Source organism: Cebidichthys violaceus, unplaced genomic scaffold (genome assembly GCF_023349555.1).
Source record: "Cebidichthys violaceus isolate CVI_PGR_0920_01 unplaced genomic scaffold, fCebVio1.0.p SCAF_187, whole genome shotgun sequence".
NCBI lineage: Eukaryota > Metazoa > Chordata > Actinopteri > Perciformes > Stichaeidae > Cebidichthys > Cebidichthys violaceus.
The window spans coordinates 126,080-153,715 of record NW_027176358.1 but is presented as its reverse complement, the minus strand read 5'-3'; the positions used below and the strand labels follow the sequence as shown (position 1 = coordinate 153,715).

Here is a 27,636-nt window from a genome sequence, read left to right as displayed (position 1 = left end):
TTTTTTCTTTGAAAGTGTATATGTGTGTGTGTGTGTGTGTGTGTGTGTGTGTGTGTGTGTGTGTGTGTGTGTATATATATATATAGTCTCAGTTGGATGTCAACACAAGACGTAAGTCACTTTGGTATTTCCCTTTCATATTCTCTCCATCTCTCTCTTCTGATCTTGTACACTCGGCCATCATGTCCTCATATGGATATGATCACATATACGGAGGTCCGACCCCCTCAGTCCACTGCCCCCCCCCCCCACCCCGCAATAATAAAACATAAAACTGCGTGAACCTGTGGTGAATTTACACTTGGTTAGGAAAAGAGAAAAACAGGATTTCCTCCGACTCGCATGTCAAAGATCAAGGTTGAAGGAGATCAGAGCTGTTCCTCACGCCGCCTCACAATGTGTAACAATTGACATGTTGGATCATTTTACAAAGAAACGGAGCTGGACTTCTCCACATGGAAACACACACATATATATATATACTTTTCTTTGCCAAGTGCCAGCGTGTTGTAGAACTTCGAAACACCAAACACAAAGACAACAAAGCTTATTGTAGTGTTTATTTTTATTCTACACTTACAAAAATGTCAGGTAATAAAAAGTAGTTGCTATACACCATAAAAACAAAATATAAAACATTGTGTTCGCCATCAAAAAAATGAATTACAGTATTTTTGTTTAAGGATAAAGGCACATGTTGCTCCCTCGGAGACCCTTACTGTATTTTACACATGTATTTCTACGTGGTTTCTCTTTTTTTCTTCTTGGTTTTGACACCCATTTGTGTGTATCTACATGGGTACAATCACAATCACAAGCACACACACACACACACACACACACACACACACACACACACAAACGGTAAATCACATGTTCACTCAGGCGGCCATTCGACGACGACTCTTTCACTTTACAGCGATAAACGACAGGTTGTGTCAAGCTTGACGTCTTCTAAATACAGTAACATAGGCGACAAGTAAAGGAGGTGAGGCCGGAGGAAAATCATCGTTAGGCACGTTTTTTTTTTTTTTCCTATGTACATGTCACTCAAATAACACATGGGATACACAAAAAGAAATTAAAGCAAAATCACCTAAAAGGTCTGTTTTTTTCAAGATAATATTTCGATACACGTGGGGCGTTTTGTTTCTTTGACATAAAGATACAAAAAAACGTGTTTTGTGCCTGAATCCCAACCTGATTTAATTTCCACTGTCTGGATCCAAACCATTGAACAAATTAGAAATGGCACTTTTTAGGATGTTAAATAACGCTACTTCAGTCATTTTGCAGCTGCACAATAATGAGGATAATAAGGAATTTTAATTGAATGATTGATGTATTCTGGAACTCTCTCTTTTAGATGCATGGATGTATGTGTGAAGTGTTGTTGTTTTTTAACATAGAGTTTTGGAACAGAACAGAAACACTGCTGGCCTAAAATTGTAGTCAAATTTACCCATCTACCTCTCCAAATGTCTCACATTTTCTCACCCAAAGAACACAACACTTATTGCTGTTAGGAGAGTAGATAATGGAGCATCTCTGTCTGCTACAAGCTACAGATTTCAACAACACCCATTTTTTTTTTTTTCGTTCACAGTTAAAGATAATGGTGATAACATACAAACAAAATGCAAAAAAAAAAACAATTTTAATATCGTTTCCTGGAGAGCTACTGACAGGTCTGAAACATCAGGACAGAAACATATTCCCTCCAGTTAGATTCACAAGGTGAGTCTCCATTCTCTGGCTCAAACAAAGATGGCAGCCAGAAAAGTAAGCCATCCTTTGTTCAATAAATGCCTCCAGGAGTAATAAGAGCTTTCAAAAGTTTTTTGTTAAACTAAAAGTATTTTTTCTTTACAAAATCCAGCCCAGGGACATTGTAAGTTTCTGCAAACCACGGATACGTTGAATGTGGACCTTTTTTCTGCATTCGGTCAGAGCAAATGATGTAATACATCAAACAACCGTGATTGAAATAAAAAGTAAAACAAGACAAAAGAAAGTCCTCCAAAGACAAACAAACACAGGACTTTCACCCAGGAGACTGATCCTCGTGTCCTGTCTGAAACCAAAGTATACGTTGACCTAGCGCTTGTTACGTCATGCTAAATAATGTTCCGTTAAAAAAAGTCTTCAGAGGGTGCTTATTTATTAATGCTACTTAATGCGTTTTTTTTCTTATTTTTAACCTTAACCTTAAATAGTTTCGTTGCCCAAACCTTGTCACTTGTTTCAAAAGTTAACCACGTAATTTTCTGCTAGCCTGACGCTAGGCGGAAATGAGACGCATTCACGAAACGTGTTCACGCTCAACTCACCCCGTGGTTTGCAGAAATGTAGAATGACAACAATTTTTTTCTGGGAACTAGGTTGCAAAAGCAATGGTCTACTTAAAAATGTTCTGCCACCCGGAGCCAACAAAGTGAGGAGTTGCCTATCGTGAATTTAAAGATTCAACTGTGGCTAATCTTTATCGATTTGTACACGTGGCGTGTTAGCGTGTTAGCGTGTTAGCGCGTTAGCGCCTCTCGCGTGTGCGATGTGTCTTCGCTCTGAAGGGTTTCTGCACAGCTGGAGAAGTCATCGCTGCTCTACATTGTTCTCTTCATCTTTCCTCCTTGCTTCTTGCCATCCTATGTTTCTCCTTGCCTCGATCCTTTTTCCTCTCCAAGGTTGTTTTTTCCCAGCCCGGGCTAACGGGAAGTGAGCACAATGTGTTGGCCCACGGGAGAGATAACACGGACAGGAAGGGGCGGGAGCAACCCCCCCCCCTCACATGGACAGGAAGTTGACTCCGCTGTTTGGTTTAACTGATTAGAGAATGATGAGAGAGAAGGTGTGGTAGAGATACGGTGAGGCAAAAACAAGGAGGATTGGAGAATGTGAGAGAGACTGAGAGTGAGGTGGAGGAACTGGCTGCTCTAAGTTCATGTATATATATATATATATATATATATATATATATATATATATATATATATATATATATATATATATATATATATATATATATATATATGAACCCAACAGGAAAGCATTGAGAGGGCTTCCAGCTATTGTATCCACCGTTTGTCAAGTGGCATTCCAAGGAGCTTTAAAGAAACAACTTCAAGTCCAAACAAAACAGAATAAACAGGAGAACAAATAAACGATATTCTCTGAACTGGAATGAAATTAAATATTTTCTAAAAACAAAGGGGCGGTCCTGAGGACATGTGGCCGTGTCTTCGGCAGAACAACGTATTTAAATGTCGCATCTTATGACCTTTCATGAATGATTTACCTCCAGAGCTTTCATTCACACAATAAGAATCCACCGTGTCAAGTTCCTTGAATGGGCAACGTTCTGATTCTGATAAGCCAGAATGTCTGTAGGTATTGTCTAAATGCTGCTGAGTTCCCTGATCGCCGGGGTTCAGTTGTTCCTGCATCATACATCATATCCTCTACGTTATAAGAGGATTAAAGATAACCCAATCGAAGGGATCTGCCATTTAAATGGGGGGGCAACAACCTGGCAACCCAAATGAATTAAGTAGATGATCTTTGAAAGGGATAACCCATGATTAGAATTATTGTAATACTATCTTGCTAATGGGTCCCTTCTCGAGCTAATTTGGACAAACATGTTGCCGGCGTCCAGCTTCTTGAATGTGAGTTTTGCGGCTTATTTCAGTTTTATGTTATTGCAAATTGAATATCTTCATTCATCAAAAGGCATCTTTGGGCTCAATGGGCTCATCGTGGACATTTTCCATTTCATAGATTACATCAAATATTGAAAGAGGAGCAGATTAAATAATAATTAGTTTCAGCCTCAAATCCACAAAAAGGCAATTATCAAAAATATGAATGCAAAATGAGTCCTGTTGACAATAACCACAAGCCAAAATGAAAGTATAGTACGTATCCATGTTTTGGTTCTTTTAGACAATGTAACCCAACGAGTAGACTTCTCATATCAATGAAGTCATTTCTGCCTTGTTGGCAAATGTTGCATCGTAGAGTTTCTGACCTGCCAGTAGCCCCAAAGGATGGGAGGTTAAAGTTATCGGAGTCACCTCGGAGCCATCACAACGGCCCGACTGGCCGCTTTTACCGCTCGCCGCTTCCTGAGTTGTCTGAATGACTCTTGTTGTAGTAGGCCTCTGAGAATTAGGGCTTTTCATCTCAACAATAACTGTGATGATAAGTTCTGTCAAATAAGACCCGGGAACGCGCTGTAATTCTGTCAGAGCGGCAGCGGTGCCGTTTCCTTTCAGTCCGTCTTTTTTATTTATTTTTTTTTCTCTTTCCTCAGAGCAGAAGATAAATGAGAAAATGGACAAAAATGACTCACTTAGAAAACGACTCCTCATCATATCGGAGGGTTGGTTTCAGGATCCAAAAAAGACGGTTTCTACCTTGAACAACCTGCTGTAATATCAGGAACTTTTGACGCAGCTTTCTCAACTTTTTCAGACAACTAACACCTGATGTTGTGTCGTGACTTGAACTTTCCGTAAAGACAACTCTGTTCAGTATTTTAGATAAAGCGAACACAACTGGCATCTCGCTGCGATCAAACACTTCAAACCTCTTTTGAGTTAAAAGTTTCGTGGCTGTTCAGCTTTTTTTTCCCACCTCAAACAATAAACCCCCTGAAGCGATATCTTATTTAAAAATCAAATCATCGACCTCAGATCAAAACTAAAATCACCCCACTCTCGCCGTGTTTATGGCCCTTTTGTCAAAAAAACAACAACAAAACAACCCACATCAAAGTTCAGAGAGATTACAGGCTGTCGATATGAAAGAGAAGGCGCAGGACAGAACACCTCAAATCAACAAGGAGTTGTTTTTAAATGCACCATTTTGCATCCCCAGTAGTAGAAATGAACTTCCATTGATATTAAAAAAATGCTTATATTAGCCAATATACATAAATGAGCTCATATCAAGATGACACGATGACGTAAACATTTGATTTAATAAGACTATGCATACTTTTTGTTCTTTTTTTTTTTTTTTTGTAGTTAAAAAAATGTAGGCCATGTCTATTTTGATCCAAATGTAGATTATGCAGATATTAAGAAATATGCGTCATCGGTAGGTGTGTCGGTCAGTATAGGTGCGAACAAATAACACATTTTGAAGAGACATGATGCAGAACTTAATCTGCGGTGCAGTGCAGCAAAATGGTGTTTTGAGACATAAACTGAATTTGAATATCTGGCCAGCAGTGACCCGATTCACCCGTCAATTACCCAAGATAGACTCTTGACTGGCCCGCCGTGGAGCTCCGTCCGATTTGGACTTTCAGATCTTCTCAGGTTAACGTGATGTCAGACTTCACAACACTGTGACAGAAATGTATAAAAGCATCCTCACGGTTGTGGATCTCACGCTGGCCGCCAACAAGCGATCCTCTCGCACAATCTGTGAGGCGGTTATAGTTCCCACTGTCTCCTATGGCGTCATGTCCTATGGTGTTACTTTTTGAAAAAAACCTTCCCGACATCTCCTCGGATGGAGGAGGAGACAAAAAGGGGCGCCGTGTCGTCAGAATAAGAGCTCTCCGAAAACACAAACTGAAACTAAATGGACGGCGTCAAATCCTGGTTCTACGAGTGTGTGTGTGTGTGTGTGTGTGTGTGTGTGTGTGTGTGTGTGTGTGTGTGTGTGTGTGTGTGTGTGTGTGTGTGTGTGTGTGTGTATTTCCTACATACCTGTGTCTATGTGTGAGTGTGTTTTTATGGCTCTTTTCAATGTGTGTGTATTTTGGCATCCTATATGCTCATCAGCAGATGGTCTCCATCAGTATTGATGGTAGTAGTCAGGTGCGTCCACGCCGTACAGCTCGGCCAGGGTCCTGAACCTCGGACCCCAGTCGTTCAGGAAGTCGTAATCCAAGTTCGATCCCGTGGAGGAACTCCCCAGAGAGCTGAGGCTCCCGGCTAAAGACTCCGGCCCCTCGTAGCCGTAGATGTGGAGGGTGTCGTACGGGAAGCCGTCCCTGTCGTGGTCCGCCTCGTCCTTCTTCACCTCGATCATCACGGCCATGTCGCCCTTACAGGCGGTGGGCTGCGCGTGTTGGGGGGGTTTCTGCACCATGGCGTAGAGAGACGGGTGCGGGTGGGGGTGGCGGTCCGGGTGACGGAGCAGGGAGCCGTCGTGGCAAGCGGAAGAGAGGATGGAGACATCGTAGCTGAGAGAGAGAGAGAGAGAGAGAGGAACGTTAACTGGTGAACTCTGGGAATTTGGCATTTGAAATAAGTCATGCTGTTGGTCCTAGATGTGACCAAAAGAAGCCAGATAAACATTGAAAAATCTGATCTAATATTCAACCCTCATAGTATAGCATGTCGTCAAAATCTCATGAAAAAAGTCATGATTTGAAATTAGCTCATGCATGCGATTTTGAAGGGCTTTTATTTTGAAATGCTACATCAGAATGTCCTGGTTTCACAACTAGGACGTAAAATTGTATGTTTTCAAAACGATCATTCAGAAAGCCTTCAATCTAAATATACGTTATTGCATGAGAACAGGAATATAGTGTTTCCTTCTTGACTCTGTCCTTCACTTCTTCACTTCTTTCAGCCACCGTGTCTTTAGACCGCATGGTGCCGTTACTATGGATAGTGTAGAGGGATTATGTATGGTTTTAATACTATGTAAATATAGATACGATTAGATCTGGATTAGATTAAACTTTAATCGTTTCTTTTGGGCAAACTGGGTCATCAAATTGACGGATACAGCGAAGACAAATAAATATTGCAAATGTTGAGGGTTAATAGAGTTTATGGTTCTCTAAATATAAAGTGCAAAATAATAAAAGTAGAGCGTCGATAAAATAAAGACACATTAATAAAGAAGATATTTGTTTCACTACATTGAAAAAAATATAGAACTATCAAGATGCAGGCAACATAAAGACGAGTATTAATGTGAATTTAGATCTTCAACAAATGCTTTATCATTTGACATTAAATTCATAATTATTGTTGATTGTTTTGTGGTTAAAAAAATCTTTGAAACTCTGTGTGAGAAGAAGAAACGGGATGAAACTGTGTCAGCACATTCCAGTTATAGTCTGAGTGTTTCTTTTTCCTTTCTTTCCATCTACATACCCATTAGTGTCCATCTCGCCTCCTCCCTCCTCGTCGTACGTGACCAGCTGCTCGTGAATCTCCCCGCTGTTCTTCAGACTGGCCAGAGAATCCTTCTGGTAGCGTTTCCTCATCACGAACAGGATCACGATGACTTGAAGAGCAGCAGAGCACAGGCTTGTTTTAGAACACATTCATGCAATCGTTTGCTCACTTTAGGGGTGGAAGAAGAACGTAGATTTAGGTTTTGAGTGGACATAAATGAATGTATAGATCATGTGTAACAGAGGAACGGTGTAAAACACTTCATTGCACGTGGAAAACATCCACAGTTTGTCCTGCTGGACCACAACAGTGTGAAATTAGGCCAGGAAAATGGAAACGGGGGTAAAAAAAAAAAAGAATGGGGACAAGAAACAAGTGAGGGAAGTGGAACACTAACGAGGGATTGAGACTAGAAAACAAGAGCAAGAACGAGGGGAGAGAGTGAGGAGCGGGTGGTTTTAGGTGTCTGAGACGTTTCGCCTCGAGCGTGAAAACCTCAGATGAATCCACTCAGCCAGAGACAAAAACAGGAGAGACGGAAAGAAAGAGGGGGGGAGCGTAAGAAGCAGGAAGAGAGATTCAGTAAATACAAGGCAGGAAGTGGAAATGAGAAAGAAAGGGAAGGGAAGGAAAGCTGGATCTGGCAGGTGACAAAGAAATAAACAATTGAGAAAGAGAGAGAAATGGGGGGTGAAGAGGGGAAACAGGAAGGAGTAAAGAGAGTAAACACTAGAAGGATAAGAAAATAAAAGCATCAGAGTGATGTTTACCGATGACGCCACGGAGACACACGTCTTATTTTGAGTCCTATGAAGGGCCTTGACACACCCGGGGACGTTTAGCAGTGTGTTTTTTGTTAACTGTTGTTGTTGTTGTTGTTGTCACGAATACTTTCACACAGGAGGTGAATATTACGCAAAGACAAAGGCGACAGTTTTCGGGTGGAGAGCTGCACTTATATTTATGAAAAACAGCAACACGGAGGCTCTGGAGTCCGAAAACCAAGATGGCAAACTTTATTACTCCTTTCAACGGTGACAAAAGCAGCACAAACTAGATCCACTCCCTTCTGTTCTTACCTTTCACAATAAAAGCCCTAGACGTAGAATATTCGTAGGGAAGTATTTTGCATTTCCGTGTTGTTTATTTGTCACGGCAGAAAGAAAGAATTCAGAAAGAAGCACTTATTGAGCGCGTGGACGTTTATCAAATGCAGTTTGCCCGGCTGATTTAAAGGACTGTAAACTTTAACAACTTTTCTTCCCACAAGAACAGTCAAAGTCATAAAGAATAAACGCGTTTAAAATAATCCTAATGAGAATAAAAGACGGCAACACCAGTGTGATTTTATCTCCTGGTCTGAGCAACGCCCACATCCTGGTTATAATAGGCCCAGCGATCATTTACAAGCTTAACTGTGAGGAAAATTGGGGAAAAAAAGGTCAAAGGAATAAAAGAGACTTTGAATCTATAAATGCATAAAGTATAAACTTTTACAGGTTATTTGAAGTAAATCTGTAAGGGTCGCAAATACCGTCGTCGCATTTCTCCCGTTCCGAATTAAGAAATAAGATAAGAACGTGGGATGAAAGTTTTTTTTCTTGTTCTTGCTTACGCCCTGAAAATTCAGTAGCCATAGAGATGAGGTAATGAGGACAAGGAAGCAGGAGAGAGGAAGAGAAAGAATGAGAAGGGGAAAAAAAAGAAAAAAAGAGGAACAAATAAGAAGGGCTGTCAGCGATTTGAGGGGAGGAGAGGAAAGCGCAAGAAACGGGAGAAGTCGCGGCGGCTGAGGAAATCAGGAGAGGAGACGGCTGAAGGGAGGAAGGGGACGTCTGACGTTAGATTAGGCCTCGAGCCTCGGTCCCGATGTGAACCTCTTTCTCTCTCGGCGGACGGGCGGCATTAGCCATGCCTTTTAGTCGAGGGCGAGCGGGACTAATTTAAGTTTGCCTGGGAAACCAACAGATTAATCTTTTACAACACATGCTCTGCAGTTTAATAAGCTCTGGAGATATCAGACTTAGAGGGGAGAGAGAAAAGAGGAAGAAGAAGAAGAAGAAGAAGAAGAAGCCCTTTCTTTGTAGAAAAAAAAAAAAATCTTTCCGTGTGTCAAAACCCAGAGTTCTTGTGAGAAAAAATGCGTCTGTGAATGGGGAGCACGGTAAATTGCTTTGGGCCCTGGCAGATAATGACAAGTGCATTAAATAGTTAATCTGGCCTGTGTTGGGGGTGTTTGATAAAGAGAGAGAGAGAGAGAGACAGAGAGACCCAGAGGGGAAGAGAAAGAGGAAAGAGAGAGATGAAGGAAGAAGGAAAAAAAAAAAACAGAGGGGAAAAGGCGCGATAGTGAAGGAGTATATTAATAGTTAATAGGTTGAGTGTTTGGCGGTGTTTGATAAGCAGACGGCACCTAAAGACCTGATAAACTCTCCTCATTACCGCTCCCATTCTTCTGCCGCTTTTTCCCACAATCCTCCTCTTTCGGCATCCCTCTTCTTTAACCTCTTTCTGTCTCTCTCCGTCACTCAAGTCGGTCTCATTCCACCTCAGCTCTCCTCTCATCTGTCTGCCCGTTTCACCCCCCTCTCCATCTCCCGTATCTCAGTCTAGATATATACGATTGTCTCCATCTGTCACTCCACCTTCCATCCCTCTTTATCTTTTAACTCCTCCGTGTCTTTTTTTTTCTTCTTCTTCTTCTTCATCCCAGCTCCCTCTTGTTTGGCCAACTATCTCTGACTCGCCTCTCATCCAACATGACAAGTGTCTCTTTTTTTTTTTTTTTTTTTTACCCCCAGAAAAAAAAAAAAAAAGAAGGAGCAGGGGGCGAAGGTATATCAAAGAGAATATTGAGCTCACAACCGCAGGCATTATTTCCACATCCGTCGCTGCATTATTCATAAAACCAACAACAAAGGGAGGGGCAAATGCTCCCCCCCCCTGCAAAAAACGCAAACCTTAGTTATCGCAAAGCAAGGGCAAGTGGATCAGTGTCGATGCCCCACTCACACGGGGCCCATGGCGTCGTCGTGAATTAAAACCTCCGCGGGGTTTTAAGAAGACTTAGATTCACAAACAATCAACGAAATGTTTGTTTTTTCTTGCTCTCCGTCGCCGATTCACACTACAAACATTTCATGAATATCCCGGTTTTTATTAATGTTTGATGAACCCAAAAGATGCTCTGTTATAAAGATGATGCATCTTCTGATGACGCATCACCTACAAGCGCCACCGTTTCAAACGGTATACACTTCCTGTCCCCTAAGTGGGCGTGGTCATGGAAGGTATGAAAGCAGATCGGGTTATATTTGCGAAACGTATCTGGATATTTTCTCAGATAACGGCCCAACGTATCTTCATACAACGGTTCCTATGATATCTTACGAGAAGTTATTTCCCCGCGTCTTTTGAAAGTAAACTTCCGTCTTCACCGGGAACAACTCAGTGAGGTTTAGCCAACAAAACTACTTAGTCAGGTTAAGGTAAAGATCACCGTTTGGGCTAAAGTGACTACAGAAGTGCCGTTACTAAAGTACACAAGTTACGCGGCAAATAAATCAACGTTGGCTTCTCGTTTCACGGCGGTCTCCTGGGTGAAAGGTCGCTGTTTCCCCCCCCCCCCCCCCCCCCCCCCCCCACCGTCTCTGGGTGTGTTTTTAGGGTCTTCATACTTCAGAGACGGAGAAAAGTCTCCAACAGAGTTAATCTTCCCCCGATCTGTCCGTGTGAAAAATGTCACCTCAGCGTCAGAATGTTCAGAAGACGTGTGGCTTGTGAAAGATGGGTCCAATGTTTCCTTTTGGTGACTGTGCAGTGAAAGAATCGCTCATAATCTGTGTTGAGCGAATAGACTCGTAGACCTGCTGCGAGTCTCTCGAAAAGGGGGCGGGGCTGTGGTGAAACCCCATGTGACGCAGAAACAGGAAACTGACTCCCGGTGCGCTAAACAAACCCAGAGCCTCACAGGAAGTGGCACATTTTATTTTGTTCTGCTTGGTTGGAATACTTGCGTTTTGGATTTTGTTTACTTCCAACAGATTTCCTACTTCCAACAACAACAAAGATGAAGTCGGAGATTAGGATAATTTAGGATCAAATTGAAATAATTGCCGACACGATAAACAGAAGTTTAAAAAACACTTTTAAAGGGCAACTTCAAACCAAACTGAGAAGCAGTGTTCTACTGGCTGGTTCAGCTGGCTGCAATCTGGAGCCTCACCACTAGATGCCACTAAATCTTACGCACTGCAGCGATTTAGCGCCGCGCTCATATATTCACGATGGACAGCATAGACAGGATTATACAGCAGAACCAGAGACATCAGCTTTCTTATTCCTTAGTCCAAAACTTGCCACCTTAATTACCCACAATGCAACATGACCACTTACAGGTCTGTTGAAGATTCAGGTGTGTTCCGCTGGCAGCGGCTAATGTAGCATCTAGCCTCAAGCAGAGATGAGGAGGTCCGGTGAGCTCACTTCTTTTTAACTAAACTTTGAATTTTTTATTTATTTCCAAACTTAGTCTTTAACTCCAACCGACGTGGACTCAAGTGACATCACTTGAGGCGATATATTAGCTTCGGCACAGCTCTTTTTGGAGTGACAAAAAGCGTTATTCAAGTTTTTCCACATATGCAGTTTCCCCCCCCCCCAACACCAGTAAAAGACTTTGATGTGTAGAAATGTTAGAGGTAGCCTTCAAGGTGCTCTTGAAGATGAAACAATGGACACCGGAAAAAAAAAAAAAAAAAGAAGAAGTTTCTTCAGGCACTCTTAGAAATATTAAGAAAAAAAGGATTGTCTCCACAACCCTGACAGATGATCTCCGAGAAGAGCCGCAGCAGACGATCTGAGCAACGAGCGAAGGAGCAAAGGGGAGAAAGAGAAGAAAGGAAAAGAGACGTAAACTTACCCAGTATGGTCAGTATGCAGAGCAGAATGGCTATCAGGGCGTGAACGCTCACTCCCATCCTCCGAGCGCCGGCTTTGCACTGCGTAGGAATCCGCCTGGCGTCGCACCGACACGACTACGACAGGCAGGACAAACGATCGGTAACTACATCAGTGAAATCTGAGCTATACACTGCATGTGAGAAATTCAGAGTTTCACAGTATGTAAAGGCAGGGTTAGTAATCTTCTCATTTACCTGCCTGTCTAAATATGATCATTTTAGGGGAGGGGCTTCAGAGCGAGGCCTAAAGGAAAGAAGTGTCAGTTTTGCCGATTTGGCGACTATCTTGCTTGATTCAGCCTCTTTTTTTTTTTTTGGGAGCTTGTGCCGCTAGCAAAATTGGGTCCGTTTTCCTGTAAGATAATTTTTTGGGAAATCTATCGTACTTTTGCAAGTTTCTCAACTTTACCAACCTTGCCTTTTTGACTGAATAAAGAGCGTACAACACACTCAGAAGTACTTGGTTGGGTTTCGGTAAAGATTGCGGTTTGGGTTCACCTAAGGTCAATTAAGTCAGAGTTGTCTTTTGGCTTCACACGGGACACAAACTTCTGTCTCCAGTCCGGTGTTCGACTGCGAGGCAGCTCTGCCTGTCTTGACTCAGTATTACCAGGGTTCTATACAAAATCACAGTGCGTTGCTTTTTCCGAAGGTATAAATAGGGAACGGTGAGTGAGAACAAGCCTGTACAAAAACACACAAACAGACCTTGATTGCCAGCTTGGTGACGCTGGTCTGGACGGGCCGCCCTCCGTCAGCGATGCGCACATCCACGCTGTAATCCTTGGGGTCGTCCAGGTTGAACGGGCCCTGTTTCACCGTGATGTCTGCCGTGCTGTCTTTGTGAGAAAGGAGCATATAAATACACACGGTGAGTGTACAAAATGACACCTCAACACAAATTCACCCTTCTCCTTTCCTGCAAAATCCATGTCTAATTTGTCTGAGTCATCACTTTGTCTCGCTGAAGCGGATCTAATGTTCACCTGCCTTGTATATAGTCTTTAAAGTCTATTTATACAGCGAGCGTCTGTTGCAAGATATAAGGAGGAGAAGAAGAAGAAGAGAGTCGTCACATGAAGGCAGACAGATCGTTTGTGATTATCTTGTCAGTTTGGTACATTTAGGATTTGACTCATTTAGGATTATAGATAATGGCAGCATCTTAAAAAACCTGAAATAGTGCCTTCATGAGACATTTTGTAATTTCTCGACATACTGCTATCTCCTTTGCAGAGGAGAATATTATTGACAATGTAGACAATATGGCCCCTAATCATTTGAATGTAATGTGGTTAATTGGTGGCCAGACAAAAAGGCTTTCTCAAAATACACGATGAGCGAAAAGTTAAAAAAAAAAAGCACCAAAAGGGAACTAAACAAAAAGAAGAACAGAAATGAAAGAGAAGCGAACATGTCGAGCTGAACGTCTTTCCCTGCAGGGCCCGACCGACAATACAGCCATTACTCAAAGCCCCGGCAGGCAGAAGGTTTCCTGCTGAGACGATGGGGAGAGCCGTTCTCCACAACATCCCACCGCTGGAAGGAATTTCACCAACACAATGGCAGGAAAGACCCCTTGCGAAACACTCAAACGTACCAAGACGCACTCTGCTGAACTTTCAGCTCTGGTTTGAATAAAAACAACCTGGGTGTTGCTGACATTTGCACATATTGGACTTTGAGTTTGAATTTATATATATCTGTCTCGTGAAAGGAGGACATTTCTAATTCCACCGAATCAGGGGTCTCACAGCATCACTGAAGCGACCGATAAGCTATATATTTGAAAGGCTTTCCTTTTTGAAAAGAGTAGCGTTTTATTTGGTTGACAAGGAAACTGAATTTTTAGAGAACATCTGGTTCCACACCTGCATGAATGGGTCGAATCAATGGTTCCCACCTGCACACATTTAACAGCTACTTTTGACGAGCTTTGTCTACGCAACGTTTAGTCATTTTATCGTAGACTTCTATACAATCGGACCTCTTTTTTTGCAACCGGAGGAGTCGCCCCTGATGGCCATTAGAAAGACTGGTAAGGTGAGGTTGGCTGGAAACATGCTGGGTCAGTCAAAATCACGGCCACAACAGCTGATTGCCACAAAAAAAAACTTCCCACGTCGCACACGTGACGGATTTCCCAAATGGCAGGATTCTACGGGAGATGAAGTAAACTGACCCGTTTACCGAAAGTTCAACATGTCTGACTCTCAAAAAAAGACGATTCGCTCAGACGACCTCGCTGTGATCGAGTCTCCATTGTTGTCTCCAAGACAACATGCAGTCGCTGACGGTGTGTGTGTGTGTGTGTGTGTGTGTGTGTGTGTGTGGGAGGACATGCGTACAGAAGAAGCCTTAACTAACTGAATAAAAGATGAAAACAGCTTCTGTCCTCCCTTCATCTCGTCCCTCTTCCCCGTCTCGTCTCCCGCTCCTTCTTTGTTTGAATCCGTCCCTCCGGATTTCTGTATCTTTCCCACTGTCCTCTCTACATTTTTTTTTTTTTGTTTTGTTCTCTCCATCTCTCTCTCTCTCTTCCCGCATCCCATTAGTCTCTCTTCATCTCCTCCTCTCCTCTTGTCTGTCTGCTATTGATGCGCTGAGCTCGGTGTGGCTGCGCGGTCCTGAACAGCGAGTCGCTTGTCACTTCGCTGTGCGGCTACACCGACTGTTGTGTCTTTCAGGGTCCCCCAGTAATGAAAGCAAGTTTTAAAGAGCTGGTAGTGGATGAATATTTTAAAAGCCTTCACTTTGCAGCTCTTGTTGCATGTGTGTGTGTGTGTTAAGTGGTGTGAGGTGAGGTGCTGTCAGATGGGGTTTTTTTGGGGGGGGGCACAGGGGAGAACCAGCACTTATCAAACTATCTGTCTCCTTGTTCGGCTGTTGCCCTTTCTGTTCCTCCTTCTTCCTAGTTCACTTTCCCCCTTCTCGTTTATCAATATCTCTAATATCCGTAGTCTGTATACAAGAAGTGGACGTGGTCATCGTGACGTCAGCCGTTTGTTTGTGGACTGCCGCTTTGAAACGTTTCAAATTTGGTTTTTCGCCGTCGCCATTTTGGATTAAGGCCGTGTTGTTCGTTGTTTTGCAGCCAAAGAACAGAAGTGACCATGTTTGGTAACTTGAGGAGTGACGTAGAGACGCCGTGTACAACTCTGGTAGAGACCTGTCAATCACCGTGTAGCCCCGCCCCTAAAGCATCCCCTGCTTTATGGTCTGTTTGACTCTAAATGGAGCATAATGTACTAAATGAACATCATGCTGTATTGAAGAAGACTGTAAACTAGAGATTGAGACCATAAACTCATGTTTACAATGTTTACTGAGGGAATAAATCAAGAGAGAAGTAGAGTCATTTTAGACTAGACTTCTATACAACCAGAGGAGTCGCCCCCTGATGGACACTAGAGAGAATGCAGCTTTAAGACACTTCTACATCGGCTTCACTCGTTAGAACCGGAGGTTGCCGCCTGCTATTATCTTTCTCTCCTCTGTTTCTTTCTCTCCTTTCATTGAACGATGTTTCCTCCTTTCATCACGTCCTCATCTCCTCTCCTTTCTATTCTTCTTTCTCATTCTACGACCAACTCATTCTCATTTTCTCTCCTCTCTCTCTTTTTATTCTCTTGTTCACCGCTCTTCATCATTCTCTCTCCTTTTTTTTTTTTAATATTTGCCTGCATTTCAACACGGTCTCACTTTAATGTTACCCGTCTCCCTTAATCCCGATCTCTCCGTCTCGCTTCCTTTCATCTTTTTTTCTTCCACCTCTGCCTCATCTGTCTTTCCTTTTGCTCTCCTCCGTCTCCCTCTTCCTCCCTTCTCCATCGGTTCAACATGTCAACCCCTCCAGGCACGAGCAGAGAGGAAATGGATGGCTTCATACCTCTGTTTATCTTCCTTTCAGTGCGTTTCAAGTTTCACTTAAATTAAATAGTAACACTTCACCTAAATCTTTCATCTGACTACCTAAGGCTTTCATCTATTCAGACTTTTAATATTTGACTAGAACAGTTGGTAACTCTTTTCCTGGGGCTTTCATGTTTTATAACGCTGCGTGATGATCAAAAGTGATGAAAACTGTTTTACTTGTGCCATTTTGTGTCCTAAGCTGAATAACCCAAATAGGCTTTGGATATCTGACGCAACGGAGCACCAACCTTTTGCCTAAATATCAATGTCTGGATCAAAGCGAATGCCTCCGTCAGGGTTTCACGCCATCATCTGTGTCACAGTCTGTTTATTCGATCTGACATTTTCTAACTTGCATATTTATATCTACACATTTTTACTCCCAAATGGCAGCGGATCTACTGATTGTCGACGCTGCTTTGAATTTAGAGTAATCTTTCGGTGACAGAAAGCTCTCTTTTCATGTCGAGTACGATGGAAAGAGTAGAACACAACTGATAAACATTGTTCGTATTGGTGTCTTATGAAACAGCTCCTCCTCGATTTGTGTGCGTTTTCCTACGAAAGCCAGCAACTTGTTACGCACATACAGTCTTTTCAAAATAAACTTCCTTCTTCGCAGAAAACAACTTCGTTAGGTTTAAGAAAAGATCATGTGACGCAGGTTGGCCGCCATTCTTTTAAAACACCGTCGCACATTGAATAATAAAAGTCATTATTTTTCGGACACATCGCCATGAAGCTTGGCGCAGATATTCGCGGTGCCCAGATGATGAATCACCAAGACTTTGGCGATCCTCTGACGCTTCATATGCGTCCCGATTGATGATTTTGCTTCTAGCGCCACCATGTTTAGTCAATAAGCTTTTTTTTTTTTGTATTTCGGCTGTAGCTGTTGCCGAAGTAGTTCTGTTATGTCTCAGAACATAATGTAAAGCCCTGAATCTATTCAAACAGTAAACACACATAGCAACATGTGCGTCCTCTCATGCACAAGGCCTGTCGGTGCTCTCCATGGTTTTATTGAAAGAAAGCGCCACAGTAGCGCTGCGTGTGGCATGTTCCTTTAACATCCTTAGCTGGGGATGAGTTCAGAATACATCTCCAGCTCCACCGAGCCACTTGCTCTCATTATTTTCAATATTTGCCGTTGTGCATTATAGACGGCACTTACGGTCCCAGACGGGCTCTCTAAATCCCCCCCCCCCCCCCCCCCCCCCCCCGTCTGGCTGGGAGAACCAAAGCATGCTTTGAGAAGTTAAAATCATTTTTTTTTTTAACTTTTAAGCAACAAAGCACCGAGCCCTCAAATGGAGTTTTCCGTTGTTGCATAGCAACAAGTGCCAAGGCCGGCTCTTCTTGAGAGCCCCGTTTTATAGAGCAACGAGCGAGGGGAATATGAAGGTGAACGTATGCTCGGCGCACACAAAAGACTTACTGCCGTAGTCTTTGATGGAGAAGTTGGAGCTCTCGCTGGCCAGGCTGAAACTGAAGGAAGCCGGCTGGTCGTCTTTATCTGTGGCTCGCAAGGTTCCTATCACCTGAGGGAAAACAACAAATCTATTCATCCCGTGTACCGACTTTGTCTAACTGTCTGCAGCGCATATCGTTTTTTGGGGGGAAATTAGCACAATTACTAAAATGCACACATGGTTGACGTATTACATTTGCCCATCTTTCAAAGATTGTGCGTCGTCGCAAATATCGCACATTAAATAACAAACCACCCGTAGCAGACTTTCTTACGTAACGTTATTTAAAAAGCAAGAAGTCGAACGTTACTTTGGGTTTCCTTCAGGACACTAACAGCAGCCTCCTGGGTGAAAGTCCTGTGTTTGTTTTCACCCAGATATATGCACAATAAATACTGTGTGCTCCTCACCGTGTCGGTGAGGTCGTTCTCACACACGAAGATCTCATCCACGGTCAGCTCAGGCTTGTTGTCGTTGATGTCCTGAACTATGACGTTGACTTTCACGAAAGACTCCAAACCTGCGGAGGGACAGACAGCAGCAAGCGGTTAATCAACTGCAGTTTTGTGTTTCGGATCGATGTTCAAGTTTATTGCGGATTGCGGAATTTGTATTATGGGGGGAAACCTATTTATTTATTTATGATTACTTTATTTTAGATTGTTTGTTTTCCCACTAGAAAGGAGGTTCACTGTAGAAAGAAGTGTCCCGTATTTGATGCGATATAAATATTTGTTTCTTAATGTGAAGGAAAGTGATTTTTAAGAGTTTGAAGCACTTTTATTTTTATGATTATCGGACTACTTTTGTGAATTACTGTGGCCTGGATAATCACGTGATTACATTTTCACCATCATACCGTCATACCTCACAATGTGCCGACAGTGGAAACAGACATATCTGTGATCTGCCTGCAGGGGTTCTCTTAGAGCAAACGTTTGCTGCAGGATAAAGAGAAACCCTCACATGTGACTCTCACCGTGATCTGATTTAACGCTAACGTGGAGAGAACATAAATCATCCCGTTCAGAAGAGGGACTGAAGAACACAGGTGGAGAAACAATCAACTCTTAATCTTTTGATCTGTTGCTGGTCATTACTACTATACATTTTGACAAATTCTCCATGTTCCATCAACGTGTTTGTCGTATTTAATGTCTTACTTTTGTCTGACTCACTTCACACAGCTTGTTTGTCATTTACCTCAACGGGCTGATGTGAGCTGATCAGGTTTGTGTGTCTCTGTCTTTGATGGAGCTGATTAAGGTCAAGTGCCTGAAAGGATTTCTATTTATGAGCTTTTTTTTTGTTTTGGCAGTTGTTGTTTCTTTTTTTTTTTTTGTCACATTAAAGCAGCTTTTACACTTATTCTACATCGCTGACGTTTTCAGTATTTCCTTCTTTTGATGAATGTGCGGGTCTCTCTCTTTTTCCTGCCTCTTGTTCAGAGATTTTAAAACTATCTTTAGTACAGCACATGTACTGTATGTATATATATATCGAGGACCTTGTCAAGCTCGGGGGACCATTGTGTTCCTTAAACATCGTGACAAGCCTCTAAAATAGATCTCTAGATTTCATTCATTGCCGGTCTAAAAATATATAGTTTGGTTTTGGAGGCTGCAAGTGAACAAAGAGACCCAATAATGTGATTTTCTTTTTTCTCCTGCTTTCTCGCTCCTTCCCGTGTGGGTCGACCAGGTGTTGATGCAATGTGTTAAATCTATAAAAGAAATCCCTGTTAATGCGTTAGACTCCCATCCCGCGATAAATCCTGAGGAGCTGCTCAGTGAACAACGAGAGAACACGCTGTCTTTTGGGCCTTTCTAACTCCTTCCCTGTATGCACATTAACCGTCGTTGGAGAAAACACATGGTTTCGATTTTTTTTTTTTTTATCTGAGGCTCTTTTGTTTAAAAGAAACAGGATTAATAAACTTAATTCCTGTGTGTGTGTGTGTGTGTGTGTGTGTGTGTGTGTGTGTGTGTGTGTGTGTGTGTGTGTGTGTGTGTGAGTGTGTGAGACGCACCACTCGGCTCCTCCTGTGCTTTAACTTGAAACATGTGTGTGGCCTCCAGCTCTCTGTCCAGCATCCTCAGGGTGGACAGCTGACCGGTGAGCTGGTTGATGCTGATTGGACAGTCCTTGTCTAAGATGGAGTATCTACCCAGAGAGAGAGAGAGAGAGAGAGAGAGAGAGAGATCAGCGTAACGGCCGCTATGCAGGATTAGTTGCATTATTGTCATTTGCGTATTTTTTGCACAGCATCGTACCGAATGCTCTTTTTGGCTTTGTCGGGATCTCTGGCTGTGACTGTTCCCACGTTGCTCACGATACGTTCCTCCTCCACGGTGAACGTGTAGACGGGCTGCGAGAAGACCGGCGCCTCGTCGACGTCCAACACCTTGATGTTCACCTGTCAACACCGCTTGTTATTTGCGCGCGTCTGGTCGAGATTAAAGATTTAAATCGACGAGAAATGTTTGTTCTTCGTCTCTACAATGCATACCGTCACAACGTGAATGAAAAGCGGGCCGATGGCTTAGAGGCGACACGTGATGTCCTGTTGTGACGCTTACCTGGGCCGTGGTGACAGCGCTGTTCGCGTTGTCCGCGGGGAAACGCAGGTTTCTCAGGTTTTCTCGCACCTGGACGGTGAAGGTGTAGCTGCTCGTCGTCTCGTAGTCCAGAGCCTTGAGAGTCCGAGAAAGAGTTCGCCGGGAATTCAGTCCAACAGCAAGTCAAGAACCAGTAATTAGATCAGGATTTCACTTCATTTGGAGCTTATATTTGGAGCTCTTGTTTGTTGTTTGTGTTGTCTCTGAGGGCCAAAGGGGCTAAGACGACTCCCCCTAAATATGCACACTGAGCATTGTTCTATTATTATAGGAAAGCTGTCAAGAGTTGTATGTTACAGTGTTTAACAGAGCAGGTCCAACGGACTTCTAAGACGATTATCTGTTTCCCAAACGGTTCGAAATCGTCTCGGCTCATTTTTGTGTCTGCATCTGATGCACCTGGAAATCCTAAATGACATCCTAGATGTTCTCTTGTCAAAATGCAGTAAAACGTAATCAACGTCACGTTTTTGAGACTTAACTTTTAACGTCTCACTACTTCAGTAAACACTTAATATCCATAGATGAAGTGAAGGCGTTCCACATTTTGAATCCTCCTGTATATTTCCATATATCTTGCTCTTATTTTTAGACCGGGGACACAAGTGCATTTGCACTTCTTCTTCTTTTTAGTTTTTTTTTATGTTCTCAAACGCGCCACACATCGTCGTCCTCGGTGCATTCACACATGCGTCTGTTCACCGAGGACGGCTGTCGATTGCAGGTGTTAAAAGGCTCTAAATGTCACAAACCTGGTTCGGCTCAAAAACTCTGGATTTAAGAAACACAGCAAAAAGTGCCATATTTTCCCTCCGTGTTAAACATGTTTTCATGCGTGAAAACACCTCATTCCTTTCACTTCTTCAAAGTCTGCACGAACTGAGACTAGGCACAGTGTTACGAAATGCTCTTTCATGTCAACAGATATATGGCAGCGAGCTCTGCTTACCGTCACATTTCTGCTTATCGTTTTCCTTTGCCCTGTATAAGCAATAGCCCACTGTTCGGTTAAATGTTGTTTCTTTTTTTTTTTTTTTTTATCTGTGGATGGGACACCACAGGTAGGCAGGAATATTCCGTTAACTGGATTATTCATGGTAACAGGAATACTCAGTCGCAGGGTATCAAAGGCATGCGTAAACAGCTTAACAAGAATAAGACCTTAACCGCAGTGAGGACGATATGGCTGGCTTACTCTCTGCGCGAGTAAACACAGCCGGTGAGGAAGATGAGAGGGGGCTGCAGAGCTGAGGGGCGAGTCGAGCAGAGGGGGGGGGGGGGGGGGGGGGGGGGGAGATTGAGGCGCGATTCGAATTCCAGGCCGTGGCTATTACAGAGCTCGGTTCATTGGAATACGTATTCAGCTCTCCGATGTCGCAAATACTTTTATCTGAGGAGCAAAATCCAGTGTGAGTAAACCTGCAGGAATTCCTTCAGGCATAAGTAGCTCTCCTCACCAGGAGAGCTACTTTTTTATGTAATTGGTTGCCATGTGTTGGACAGTGTTTAGGGAGTCTTGACCGAAAAACCATTACCATTGAAACGTTAGCATATTTGAAGTCATGGATATCCTGTCAGGGCACTGTGGCCTTGAGTTTCCTACCATTCTGAATTAAAAGCTGAAAAACCTGAAAAATGTAAAATGAACATTAAACCCACCGTTTTTTGGGGGGCTGGAAGTGTGAGTATGTAAGTTTAAACAGGATAACAAATTGCTAATGTATGGTACATTTAATGTCTTTTCTTTAGTGGATCATAACATATTGGTTATGGATTTAATCTGCAGATGCTCTGGTTCATAATGAGACCAAACTTTTCTATGAATGTACATTTTTGAGGCATGACAAAATTCAAAATGTGGCCTACAACAGACTAGCTGAGGCTTTTTCTTTTTTAGCCTAGCCATTTGGCGGGAAATCCGTTTTGCTACTGAAGCAGGTTAAGAGGAGCGAGGACTAAACAACTTGTGAATCACGGCAAACACGAGACGTCCTACGTATGTGAGCACAAAATATCAGGCTGATGGTTCCAGCAGTATGCGAGACTGGGTGCCGACAGATAGATAAAGTTCAGAAACACTTGAAGCCATCACATCTTTCAAAAAGGTAAAGTGAAGAGCTGCTGGAGTCCATCTAAGAGGGCTGTGTACCAGTGTTCAGCTCACTCACAAATGCAGACAGCAGAAAAGGTGAAAAAGTACAAAAATCCAAATGCATCAAATTGAGTTGTTAGCCCTAAGATGTCGTCTATTCATTTGTTGCCACTTGAGCCTCCTACCTGTTTGAGCATGAGGTTGCCGTCCTTGTTGGGGCTGCTGAGTTCAATGCTAAACACTTTGCTGTTTTCGGTTGGAATGCTGAAGATGGGCTCTTTGTTCTGAATCTGATCCCTGTCCTCCAACTCCAGAGTGCCTATCTTCTCGTTCAACTTGTGGTCCTCCGGAACTTGCAGCTCATACGTCTCTGCAGACAGGAAAAACAGACATCGCTGTGAATATAGCTCCTCTAAATATGTTCCTATGAACCTTTCCTTCTGAAATATTTCTTACTTCGGGTGAAAGAAGCAATGTTGTCGTTGGTGTCGGCGATGGTGATGGTGACGGAGGTGGTGGATGTGCTGCCGGAGGCCATTCCTCTCATGTCCTGAGCTTTAACCACCACCACATACTGGCTCTTGGTTTCCCGATCCAGACTGTTTATCTTGCAGCTGATCACACCTGCGGAGAGACAGCGAGAGAGAGAGAGAGACAGACAGCCGGAGAGGGGTGTTATCTCTGAGGTCAGCTCTGACTCACATTCGAGTAAAAATAGCTCGAATCATCTACACCTCTGCCTTCATTAACTTTGTGAAGGGAACAGACAAAGCTGCAGCAGGATGAAACGGTCATGTCGGACGTCATAGGAAGCCAGCCTACCTGTGATGCTGTCGATTTCGAAGGCAGAGAAGTCTCCGTGTGGGGTCAGAGAGTACCTGAGCTCTCCGTTAGCGGTGGTGGGGTCATCCGCGTCGGTTGCCCTCACCTCAACTACTTTAGTTCCTGGATAAAGAACATGAATTGTAGAAAAATGGTATCAGCAATCAAGGCAACGTGCGGCTTTTCAAAAATGTCCAACCCAAATGTTCTTGTCTTGAACACTGTTGAACTGATTAACACAACATTATGAGTCACCAATGTGCCATTTTTTTTTTCCCCAGCAGGATGTGCTAATGATTGTGACAGGTGTTGACATTGTTGTTTAATTATTTTTCCACACTTTTCACAGTTCAGTCTATTTTTAATTAATTAAATTAAAATCCCTGGATGTTAAATGTCAAATACTTGCAGCAATAAACAACTTTTTTTTTCCAGCAAGTATTTGCTTCATTTATGATATGGGCACAAAAAAGAAAATTGTTGGCATTATTCTTTATACATCAGCATCATATCATCCTTGAAATGCACACATGTCTAACGTTGTGAAGCAACTGGTTAGGTTTAAGCAACGACGCTACATGGTTAAGGTGAGAAAAAAAGATCAGGCTTTGTGTTAAAATAATAACGTAACAATGTCACATAACTGTAACTAGGGTAATTAAATAACAACCGGTCGTAGCGGACTCTCTTTAGGTATTGTTACGCAACAAGTGTAAAGTCAGTGTCTCTTTTGTGGTGTCACTTGGGACACGAACAGTGGTCTCCTGGGTGAAAGTCCTGTGTTAGCAGAAATGCACAATGCCACGTGGTTAGGGTTTGTGTATAAATATCAACGTAACAATGTCAGGTAACAACCGTAACTAGTAGCGTGAATAGCTAACAGTCAGCGTAGCTCTCTTACGTAAAATGAGGCATTAAATCAACATTGACTTGGTTTCACACGGGACACAAATAGCTGTCCCCTGGGTGAAAGTCCTGTGTTTGTTTGACCCATCCACCACCCTCCCAATAACAGTTGCTATAGCTTTTTTAGCCAGTAACTCTACTCACCTATCGTGGACCTCTCCGTAATGGATCCATTATATGCTCCGGGAAAAACTGGGGTGTTGTCATTGATATCCGTCACCTGGACCACAAAGTCTCCAGAATCCTCTATCAACTTGTTGTTCCCGTCATACATCCTGGCGGTTAAATGGTACGCGTTCTTCTCCTCTCGGTCCAGAGATCTGGTGACAAACAGGTCTCCTTTTTGATCCACAGTGAAGATGGTGTTTGCTCCTTCACCTTCTATTTTGAAGCTCTTCACCTCCACTCTCTGGCTCGACTTCAGCTGAGAAAGGGGGAAAAAAGTGAGTTGAGTGTCTCTTAGTTTTTTTTTTCCCCACAGCTGGAGTGAGGACTCAAATCAACAAACTTCCAGCAAATTTACCACAAATAAACTGAGTATTCGAGCAAAATCGCTCAAATATTCATCAAAGAGCTGGTTAGCAACAAGTCATTGCCCCAGATTCTTGGCTACAGCATTAAGACTGAATGGCAATGACAACAAATACTCAGAAACACGAGGAGGATCTTTGGTTTGAATGAGCGTCCTACCTGTCCTATCTTGTAGGCGGCGGGCGCAGGTTTCTCCTCTTCCACGTAGAGGGAGTTCCAGATCCAATCTCTCTTCTGCCTGAACAGGACCGGATGGGACTCTTTCTTCACGATCTCAACGTGGCCTTCCACCGCCGGAAGGCCAGAATCTCCCACAACAGCGAGAGAGACGGACATAATGGCCATAAGCCCCGTAGTCCACAGCTGGAGCCAAGCCATCATCTAGGACAGAAAGTGATAGGGAGGGATGAGGGGAAAAAGAGGAGAGTGCAGAGAGGGGGTAAAAGAACGAATAAGGGTGACGGGAGGATGCAGAAAGGAATATGTGAGAGGAGAGAGGGGGCGAAAAAGAAGAGGGAGGAGATCACATTAAAACCACTTATCAGCTGTGGACAGACCCTTTCACTGTGCCAGGGTGAGGCTCGGAGTGAAGGCCAAGGACTCGCGGTCCCCTTACAGGCCACCGCTGAGCTTGAGGTCTAGCTATCATTGAGGACCAGGGCTCTTAAACCTTTTCAGCCTGGGACCCAAATGAAACATTTAGCCCCCCCCCCCTCCCATCATGGGACCTGGGCTGAGGCATATCACTAATGTGGTCGTATGGGGATCTATTAAACATAGGCCTGTGACCCATTTTAGGTTCTGACCCACTGGCGTCGCATGAGGCAGAGACAGAAACAGAAAGAGACAGACGGACACAGGCGGAGAGAGGAGCTGACATTAAAACCACTTAGGATGTCCATCTTTATCAGCCATTGGAAAGGCCATTCACCATGAAGGGACTGTTTGACATTTTGAATTTTTGATCGTTTTTTATTACGCTCCCCTTTAATACAGCACATCAAATCGTGGGATAAAAAGAGAGTTTGGGTGCAACACAGTGAAATGCTTTATTGCCGATACCAGTTCTGGATTCAAATCTAGGATCAGGAGAGAAGGAGGAGTCGGTTCATTTGTGACAGACATTCGCAACAAGGACAGAGGTGTCAGCGCAGGGGGCTTTGGCAAATCAAATGCAAGCTGTTGTTTGGCGAAAAAGAAAATGTGAATCTGGCTCAACTTTTTGCTGTGATTTAATGCAACGTCATCTGGCAACGACATTGTTCCAAAACTAAAAAAAAAAAGCCAGCCCACATTCCTGGTAGATTGCTTCATTAAATAAACAACATAATTCTACTGTTTACCTTTGAATTTGTAGTAATTTAGTTTTAAAATCCTTATAGTATATGCAGTGTTTTGGCATAAGCCTTTAAATTCATAGCTTGTGTCTTCTTACCTTTTTAAAAAAGTCCACATCTACATAGACCCATGATTTCTTTTGAGGCTATTTTTGGTCTGCAGAGAAATAAAGAGACAGGAGTCTACAGCCACATTGGGTGGTGCTGTGAGGTTATTGGACGGGGGTTCACCACAAAGTTCACAAAAACACGACCGTCTGCATTTAACATGTTACGGCAATCCACTCGTTAGAGACAAAGCAACACTGCTGGTGGCGCTGTAGGAGAAGTCAGGGGATCACCGAAGCCATTAGGGTTCATCCTCTTTAGAGCATGACATGACGATCCACCCAGTGGTTGAAATACTTTAGTCCGGACCAAAGTGACGAACCCACGAAACAACCAACCCCACGAAACCTGGGGAAATGTACTCAACTGGAAATTTTCAACCCAACAATGGGGTTGAAATTCGTCTGCTTCGTATTGAAGTTTAAATTTGGTGAAATCTAAAGCGAACCTGCACCTCCTCTGATTAATGGCTTTTGATTGATCACGAGTTAGCGATCGTTTCACCGCCTTGCATCACTAGTTCGTGCCTGCGGGCCATTTTAGCACTATTTAACCAAAATAAAAATGCATAAGGCACACAAACACCAGCTCGTCTAGTGAACTTGAGCTTTCCCTCTCGCTCCTTCTCACTATCTCTCCCACTCTTGTCTGCTACTTTGTCTCCCCCATGGTCCCTGCCCCCCCCCCCCCCCCCACTGGGCTCTATCTAATAAAGCAGAAATGCCAGGGAAATAATCTTCAAAACATTTTAGTCTATATGTGCTCTGCACTCCAGTAGATATCTCAGCGCAGCCCTGCGCCGTCCCCGTAGACAGATTAGTGCATCTTATTGTCTCGCAGCCATTAGCGGCAGGGAGGGAGTAAGAGAGATTACGATGAGGGGATTATACCGGCACAAAGTCTTCTCCCTCTAATGGCCTAATCTCGTATTCTGCTGACCTCCCCTGACCTCTTCACACGGCTCCCCCACAAATCAGCTCAAACAAAGACTCAACAGTGCTTGTTGGCCTTTAGTTCACGTCCTTTTGTTGGGGTTTTATTTTTTCCTCTTGTGTTTTGTCTTTGTTTGGTTTCCTTTCAAGACTAAATTAATTAAACAGAAGAGCGTCTTTTATTGCAATTTACTGTGGACCTCTGAATGGAAGTCTGTGTAATGCCAGTAGATATCGACTAAATCTAAATTTATTGACAAAGTAGCCTTCTGACATCTCAATCTCACTCGCTAATAACCTTCTCACGCCTCTTCCTCTTACTCAAGACGCACTCGTTCTGCACACTGAATTAACTTGACGAATTGACGCCATTTATCAGTTCACGCCCAAGCTCCTAATGCGCGGATGTGCGTCTCTATCTCGCCGTCACATCTCTAATATACAACACTTCAGGAGCCTAACACACCGGTTACAAACAGCGGTGGGGTTCGGTGTTTTGGGTGCCTTAGGCGAACTCTCATTCGGCCGTATTGATGGGATGTTCTGAGCCAGAGTAATGCGTCAAAGACGGTATCGACTGGACGACTGGGAACATCTAAACGGTGGATATGATTCCTTAAAAAGTGTCTTTCTATCATTTCAAAGCAGATACTTCTGTTAGTTATGACTCTGACAATAAAGTGCACTTTTTATTTCACCACCAAAAAGAGTCACAAACCATCACAACAACAGGGAAATGAGGATGTACGGAATGAGAGGGGCAATGCAAAAAGGGTTCTCCTTTTATCTTT

At 43.3% G+C, this 27,636-nt stretch overlaps 1 protein-coding gene across 1 annotated transcript in view; it reads right to left on the bottom strand.

Moving 5' to 3' along the window:
• Positions 1-2,984: 2,984 nt before the first annotated feature.
• cdh5 (cadherin 5) overlaps positions 2,985-27,636 on the bottom strand; it is a 31,934-nt gene continuing 7,282 nt past the window's right edge. The window contains exons 2-15 of the mRNA XM_068712966.1: positions 24,628-24,849; positions 24,082-24,361; positions 23,032-23,154; positions 22,666-22,833; positions 22,395-22,579; positions 20,079-20,192; positions 19,773-19,915; positions 19,529-19,662; positions 17,910-18,019; positions 17,466-17,568; positions 12,821-12,951; positions 12,073-12,187; positions 7,128-7,260; positions 2,985-6,199 (exon numbers count right to left, since the gene is read on the bottom strand). Of these exons, the coding sequence (XP_068569067.1) occupies positions 5,809-6,199; positions 7,128-7,260; positions 12,073-12,187; positions 12,821-12,951; positions 17,466-17,568; positions 17,910-18,019; positions 19,529-19,662; positions 19,773-19,915; positions 20,079-20,192; positions 22,395-22,579; positions 22,666-22,833; positions 23,032-23,154; positions 24,082-24,361; positions 24,628-24,849 (2,352 nt within the window). The 3' untranslated portion in view covers positions 2,985-5,808. The remainder of the gene's footprint in view (positions 6,200-7,127; positions 7,261-12,072; positions 12,188-12,820; positions 12,952-17,465; positions 17,569-17,909; positions 18,020-19,528; positions 19,663-19,772; positions 19,916-20,078; positions 20,193-22,394; positions 22,580-22,665; positions 22,834-23,031; positions 23,155-24,081; positions 24,362-24,627; positions 24,850-27,636) is intronic.